Genomic DNA, 8,424 nt, shown 5'->3' with positions numbered 1-8,424 from the left:
TTTAATCTCCAGGAGAGAGAGTTAAAAGAGAGAGATAGGTAAAGAGAAGAGAGTCTTGGCCAGCTGGTTAGGTAGGTAGGGCGTATCAGGCGGCTTGCATGCTTATTTGTTGTTGTTCTTATTCGAGAGCCGTGTTGTGTTACTAAAGTGTTCTATACAATCCTGCACATTGTTTCCTATGCCCCCTCTCTCTCTCCACCTCCTTCTCTCTCCCTCCACCTCTCCCTCCTTCTCCACCCCTCTCCCTCCTTCTCACCCCTCCTCCTTCTCTACCCCCTTCCTCCACCTCTCCCTCCTTCTGCCCCCTCTCTCCCTCCTTCTCACCCCTCCTCCTTCTCTACCCCCTTCCTCCACCTCTCCCTCCTTCTGCCCCCTCTCTCCCTCCACCTCTCCACCGACCTCTAGCCTCTCTAATGCCCTGACCCTGATCACAACCTGCGGATGGAGTTACAGGAAGCTGGATGATTACAACCTGCGGATGGAGTTACAGGAAGCTGGATGCTCCTCAGGAGATATGGCGGCCCCGTGGTGAAAGGTCCTTTTCACTTCCTGTGTACGACTGGCTGCCTGGAAAGCAGAGAGGGGAGGGGGGGCGTGGCAAGAGGGAAGGAGTGAGGGGTTAGGTGGTTATACTGGGAGAATTATCATAGCCAACATTATGTGTGATTGGGTTAAGACTTCCCATATTCATCAGCACACAAAGGCCATTTCTCAAAAAGAGTTCATTTTGCATCCTTACAAATTTTAAGTAGATATTGTGAATCAATATTGAATTTTAAAAGCCTGTTATATTAAATGAAGTACTTTTTAATAAAGACCAGATGGAGAATTCAATAAATCTGATTTTTGTTATATGAATAAAGACTTGCTAAATGGCCAAAATTCAGCATTTTTATATATCCCTCTGTGACATCTAGGAAGATTTTAACCCACTTAAACCCAGCATTTCACCATCATTGTAAAGCCCTAGTTATTGTGTTGCTTTGACAGTCTTTTATGAATATTATTTATTTAATGTGATTAGTGATTCATTTACATCCATCCCTCATTGGTCAACACTGTGACATGAACTGTTGTTTTAATATGGTGAAACTGTTCCTTAAAAAAAAAAAAAAATTCAAACAAAAATTGAACAACTAATAGTCAAATCATAGTGTAAAAGTAGGTGAGCTGGTTGTACTCTTTATGGTTGAGCATAACACGTCAACCCTGTTACCCATACATCACCCTTGTCAACCCTATTACCCATACATCACCCTGAGCGGAGTTGCCAACAACCGGGACGTATCCGGTTCTCAGGATACAACTAATTCAACCTAACTTCCTTTTTCCGCTGAAACCGGATTTGGCAACTCCCAACCTTGACTCGGGGTTTAGGTAACATAATAAATGTAAAACCGGGACACTCCAATTATGTATTAATTTGTGGATGTCCATCATCCATTTTGTATGATATACTGTATTACAAATTGCAATTCGTATGATATGTTACGAATTGCAATTTGTACAGTATATTACGAATTGCAATTCGTACAGTATATAAAAAAATGGCTAAATGTATGATATGTTAGCCAGGTGGCTAACACTAACATTAGCTCGGCTAGGTGTTAGCGGTTAGTGTTAAGGTTAGGAGTTAGATTAAAGGATTAAGGTTAGGGGAAGAGTTCGCTAATATGTTAAGTAATTGCAAAGTTGCTAATTAGCTAAAATTGTCCGTGATGAGATTTGAACACGCAACCTTTGAACCGGTACCCCGTACCGTTATCCCGTACCGTTACCCCGTCCCCTGTATATAGCCTTGCTACTGTTACTTTACTGCTGCTCTTTAACTATTTGTTATTTTTATTAAACAATTTCACTTAATCTATGTTTTACTTAACACTTATTTTTCTTAAAACTGCATTGTTGGTTAAGGGCTTGTAAAGTAAGCATTTCACATATTTGGCGCATGTGACATATAAAATGTGATTTGATTTACACGTTCCCCGACCCATCCATCCTATTTTCACTATTGTCTTAAGTAAACTTCTATCTTATGTAACCATACCAAACGTGACATATCATACTAATTTGAGTGTCCCGGATTTACATTTAATACGTTACATCTATGAGACCAGGTTGGAACTCCGCTCAGGCTTAATCTTTTACGCCTGCTATGTTAGGTTACCCATAGATACACAGGCTAGATTTTTTTTAAATCCCCAACAAAAAATACCATTTGTGAAGTTTTCATTGAATTGTCACTCCCTGTTGCACACAACGAGCTTCCATTCCACCTGTAACAAGGGGGGATTTATGTCTGATTTAAGATGAAATCGCCAACTCTGTTACTGTAAACTCTGTTACTTTATTTGGCACTTAAATGGCACTTACTATAGTAATTTTTTTACCTCTTGAGATTGGAAATATTATTTTTTATTAAATGCGTTTTATGTGCACTTCTGGACATAATTCTAAAATGGGGTGAAATCAAACATTTTGTTTTGACCAAGTTAAACTTCTCAAAAAAGGCACTGAATTGGTGGAACGACCCCTTAACAGTATTTACAAAAAGCATTACAAGGCAACAGCTGATGAAAATGCAACACTGAGTGATATATACGCAAGATGTCTTTTTTTTTTAATGGTATATCGGTATCAGGAAGTAAAAATCATTATGTAAGACGCAAAGAACACATAACTTATTTTTCTTCGCAAAAACGTCCCTCGCACAGGTTTAGGTCTTTATCGCTTTTAACTTTAGTATGAATATCAGCTTGGCTGTCCGTTCTATGCCACTAGTGACTATCAAAAGAATGGAGGCCCTCTGCAAAATGAAGTAATATTTCATCATCACATCAATTATCAATGAGCAAGTGTGTGTGTGTGTGTGTGTGTGTGTGTGTGTGTGTGTGTGTGTGTGTGTGTGTGTGTGTGTGTGTGTGTGTGTGTGTGTGTGTGTGTGTGTGTGTGTGTGTGTGTGTGTGTGTGTGTGTGTGTATGATGCAAGCACATCGTCACATTCTTCCACCTGCTCTGGTCGACATAGCAACACAACAGGGGATCTGTCATTGCCTTCAGGGGGTGCTCTGCGGGTCGACAATATAACACGTTTTTCAGTCCTAGGTCGTGTTGATTAGGCACCAAACGGAAGAAAATGGTACTGAAACAGGAGGGACTATTTGAATTACCTTCGATAAGAAATGCTGGTTTTAGTTCTGTTGCAAAATGTTTTGCTGCGGGTTGGCACTAATGAATACGACCCAGGTCTCTGTCCGCTCACTAACGTGGCAGCCCTTACTGTTGTAGCTCAGCTCACTGGGTGGACCAGTCAAGGGTGGCTAGCTAACACCTCTTAGTGACCTTCTGAAGCAGCTCTGTCAGTCACCGCAGTGTTTCCTTGACGACCAATCGTCAATTGTCAATTGGTCCTTGACGACCAATCTCTCTCGAACCTGTCTACAACAAAAAACATTTGAGCCGTTACTTCATTACCGGGTTGGCTCTAACTAATATAGAACTTAGAACTTAGTCCTAGTTTGGTTTAGGGAAGGTCAATTCAATGAATTATAAAAGGAGTATGTCCGAAATGCTGGAATTCCTGATTTCCTGACTAATCAGGAACAACAATCACGTCCATGACACTTTGAAGCTTACTTCAAATGAGCATACTCATACCTGTTCTGGTTAAAACAATGAGTGAGATCCCCATCTCTGGGCTGACAGAGAGGCTTTATAATGAACCATCATGTTAATGTATAGGGTCATTATTAGCTTCCACTGATGGCTCCAAGTTAAACTATAGTTCATACGATCCATCACCCTATAGAGGCATGTTAAACTAGTGTAGAAGGTCCATCACCCTATAGAGTCATGTTAAACTACAGTGTAGAAGGTCCATCACCCTATAGAGTCATGTTAAACTACAGTGTAGAAGGTCCATCACCCTATAGAGTCATGTTAAACTACAGTGTAGAAGGTCCATCACCCTATAGAGTCATGTTAAACTACAGTGTAGAAGGTCCATCACCCTATAGAGTCATGTTAAACTACAGTGTAGAAGGTCCATCACCCTATAGAGGCATGTTAAACTAGTGTAGAAGGTCCATCACTCTATAGAGTCATGTTAAACTACAGTGTAGAAGGTCCATCACCCTATAGAGTCATGTTAAACTACAGTGTAGAAGGTCCATCACTCTATAGAGTCATGTTAAACTACAGTGTAGAAGGTCCACCATCCTATAGAGTCATGTTAAACTACAGTGTAGAAGGTCCACCATCCTATAGAGTCATGTTAAACTACAGTGTAGAAGGTCCATCACCCTATAGTCATGTTAAACTACAGTGTAGAAGGTCCATCACCCTATAGAGTCATGTTAAACTACAGTGTAGAAGGTCCATCACCCTATAGAGTCATGTTAAACTAGTGTAGAAGGTCCATCACTCTATAGAGTCATGTTAAACTAGTGTAGAAGGTCCATCACCCTATAGAGTCATGTTAAACTAGTGTAGAAGGTCCATCACTCTATAGAGTCATGTCAACTTCTTATGGCTGATGGGGCAGTATTGAGTAGCTTGAATGAAAGGTGCCCATATCAAACGGCCTGCTCCTCAGTCATAGTTGCTAATATTTGCATATTATTATTAGTATTGGATAGAAAACACTCTAAAGTTTCTAAAACTGTTTGAATTATGTCTGTGAGATTAACAGAACTCACATTGGCAGGCAAAATCCTGAGTTGAAATCAAAACAGGAAGTCAGAAATCTGAGCTTGTATGTATTCACCAGAGTCCTTAAAGAAATCCCCTTGAGCTATTAATGATGTTGCACTGCCTAGGGGTTCCACTAGATGTCAACCATCAATAGGAATTATAATGAGACGTCTATGATGTTGTGGGAGAGAATGATAGCAGAATCAGTCAGGTGTCCATCAAGCAGCCATTTTCTGATCATGCTTTTTCCTCGTGGAAGTCACTTACGTTCCATTGCTCACGAAGACAAGAAGGAATACTCCGGTTGGAACTTTTTTGAAGCTATATGTTAAAAACATCCTAATGATTGATTGTGTACTTAGTTTGAAATGTTTCTTCGACCGGTAATATCACGTTTTGAAGTTTTTGTCCGATATAACGCTGACCAGAATTAGCGTTTGGATATGTAAACCAGACGCGCTAACAAAAGAAGGTATTTGGACATAAATAACGGATTTTTTCGAACAAAACAAACATTTATTGTGGACCTGGGATTCCTGGTGTGCTTTCTGATGTAGATCATCAAAGGTAAGGGAATATTTATCATATATTTTCTTGTTTATGTTGACGCCCTCTTTGCGGCTGTGGTGTTTTACTTTTGAGCGCCGTCTCAGATTATAGCGTGGGTTTCTTTTTCCGTAAAGTTGTTTTGAAATCTGACACAGCGGTTGCATTAAGGAGAGGTATATCTATAATTACATGTGTATAACTTGTATTATCATCTATATTTATGATGAGTATTTCTGTTGAAACGATGTGGTTATGCAAAGTCTTGATGTTTTTGCAACTAGTGAATCTAGTCGCCTCAATGTAAACTCAGATTTTTTTTATATAAATATGAATTTAATCAAACAAAACATGCATGTATTGTGTAACATGAAGTCCTATGAGTGTCATCTGATGAAAATAATCGAAGGTTAGTGATTCATTTTATCTCTATACTGGTTTTTGTGAAAGCTATCTTTAGCTGGAAAAAATGGCTGTGATTATTGTGGTTTTGTGGTGACCTAACATAATCGTTTGTAGTGCTTTCGCTGAAAAGCCTATTTGAAATCGGACACTTTGGTGGGATTAACAACAAGATTACCTTTAAAATGATATAAGACACATGAATGTCTGAGGAATTTTAATTATGAGATTTCTGTTTTTTGAATTTGGCGCCCTGCACTTCGACTGGCTGTTGTCATATCAATCCCGTTAACGGGACTGCAGCCATAAGAAGTTTTAAGGGCAGTCAGGTCTGGAGAGAACCAAGGGCTATATCTGTTCCTGGTTCTAAATTTCTTGAATGGGGCATGCTTATTTAAGATGGTGAGGAAGGCATTTAAAAAAAATAACCAGGCATCCTCTACTGACGGGATGAGGTCAATATCCTTCCAGGATACCCCGGCCAGGTCGATTAGAAAGGCCTGCTCGCTGAAGTGTTTCAGGGAGTGTTTGACAGTGATGAGTGGAGGTCGTTTGACCGCTGACCCATTACGGATGCAGGCAATGAGGCAGTGATCGCTGAGATCTTGGTTGAAAACAGCAGAGGTGTATTTAGAGGGCAAGTTGGTTAGGATGATATCTATGAGGGTGCCCGTGTTTACGGCTTTGGGGTGGTACCTGGTAGGTTCATTGATAATTTGTGTGAGATTGAGGGCATCAAGTTTAGATTGTAGGATGGCTGGGGTGTTAAGCATGTTCCAGTTTAGGTCACCTAGCAGCACGAGCTCTGAAGATAGATGGGGGGCAATTAGTTCACATATGGTGTCCAGAGCACAGCTGGGGGCAGAGGGTGGTCTATAGCAGGCGGCAACGGTGAGAGACTTGTTTTTAGAGAGGTGGATTTTTAAAAGTAGAAGTTCAAATTGTTTGGGTACAGACCTGGATAGTAGGACAGAACTATGCAGGCTATCTCTGCAGTAGATTGCAACACCGCCCCCTTTGGCCGTTCTATCTTGACTGAAAATGTTGTAGTTAGGGATGGAGATTTTAAAAAAGATGTGTGGTCTTCCTAAGCCAGGATTCAGACACGGCTAGAACATCCGGGTTGGCAGAGTGTGCTAAAGCAGTGAATAAAACAAACTTAGGGAGGAGGCTTCTAATGCATGAAACCAAGGCTATTACAGTTACAGAAGTCATCAAAAGAGAGCACCTGGGGAATAGGAGTGTAGGAGCTAGGCACTGCAGGGCCTGGATTCACCTCTATATCACCAGAGGAACAGAGGAGGAGTAGGATAAGGGTACGGCTAAAAGCTATGAGGATTGGTCCTCTAGAACATCCGGAACAGAGAGTAAAAGGAGGTTTCTGGGGGCGATAAAATAGCTTAAAGGAATAATGTACAGACAAAGGTATGGTAGGATGTGAATACAGTGGAGTTAAACCTAGGTATTGAGTAATGATGAGATAGATCTTGTCTCTAGAAACATCATTGAAACCAGGTGATGTCATCGCATGTGTGAGTGGTGGAACTGAAAGGTTGGATAAGGTATAATGAGCAGGGATCCTTCTAGTTCTCTGCTGCCAATGACTGGAACGAACTACAAATATCTCTGAAACTGGAAACACTAATCTCCCCCACTAGCTTTAAGCACAAACAACTACCTCTCCCCCTACTGTATTTATTTATTTTTCTCCTTTGCACCCCATTATTTCTATCTCTACTTTTCACATTCTTCCACTGCAAATCTACCATTCCAGTGTTTTTACTTGCTATATTGTATTTACTTCGCCACCATGGCCTTTTTTTTGCCTTTACCTCCCTTATCTTACCTCATCTTACCTCATTTGCTCACATTGTATATAGACTTATTTTTCTACTGTATTATTGACTGTATGTTTGTTTTACTCCATGTGTAACTCTGTGTTGTTGTATGTGTCGAACTGCTTGCTTTATCTTGGCCAGGTCGCAGTTGTAAATGAGAACTTGTTCTCAACTTGCCTACCTGGTTAAATAAAGGTGAAATAAAAATAAAATAAAATAAGACCGAGAGAGAGATTAAAGACCCAATATGTTATCAAATCAAATCAAAAATCAAATGTATTTATATAGCCCTTCGTACATCAGCTGATATCTCAAAGTGCTGTACAGAAACCCAGCCTAAAACCCCAAACAGCAAGCAATGCAGGTGTAGAAGCACGGTTATCTATGGACTAAGAAATCACACTGCAAACAACAGACTGTCCATCCATCTTATCTCTATGTTTAATTAAGACGTGCCATAGCTTTATCAGGAAGCACGCAATAAAGCTAACACAGTCTCTAAAACGTTGCCCAATCGTCGATCTTTGAGAAGACAGCGTGAGATCATTATGTCAATACGGCTTATTTTTAAAGTCTGTCTCCCAACATTAGCCATTGTGCTAGCAATAAGAGCAGTGTGTGGTTTGAAGGCATGAGCCAATATTGCTGTCATGTTTTGTTAGTTTTGAAATGGCTTTGCTTTTGACAGATGAGGCATGCCACAATGGCTTGTGTAATAATACGATACACACCACAGGCACACATAGGCCTGCCTGTCTGCCTTCCTTTTGAGCCATTCTGTCCACAACACTGAGTTAAAAGAGCCATTCTGTCCAAAACACTAGGTTCTGGCCTTTCTAGGGAGTTTTTCCGAGCCACCATGCTTCTACACCTGCATTGCTTGCTGTTTGGGGTTTTAGGCTGGGTTTCTGATCAACTTCTACTATCGATTTTGGGTGTGTTCGGA

At 40.5% G+C, this 8,424-nt stretch overlaps 1 protein-coding gene across 4 annotated transcripts in view; it reads right to left on the bottom strand.

Moving 5' to 3' along the window:
* Positions 1-353: 353 nt before the first annotated feature.
* Positions 354-8,424, bottom strand: part of LOC139539422 (lisH domain-containing protein ARMC9) — a 113,303-nt gene continuing 105,232 nt past the window's right edge. For all 4 annotated transcript variants that reach the window (XM_071342373.1, XM_071342375.1, XM_071342371.1 and 1 more), the window contains one exon: positions 354-567. In XM_071342373.1, the coding sequence (XP_071198474.1) occupies positions 506-567 (62 nt within the window). In that variant the 3' untranslated portion in view covers positions 354-505. The remainder of the gene's footprint in view (positions 568-8,424) is intronic.

This window comes from Salvelinus alpinus, chromosome 15 (assembly GCF_045679555.1).
Source record: "Salvelinus alpinus chromosome 15, SLU_Salpinus.1, whole genome shotgun sequence".
Classification (NCBI taxonomy): Eukaryota; Metazoa; Chordata; class Actinopteri; order Salmoniformes; family Salmonidae; genus Salvelinus; species Salvelinus alpinus.
This window is presented reverse-complemented; position numbering and strand designations above follow the sequence as displayed.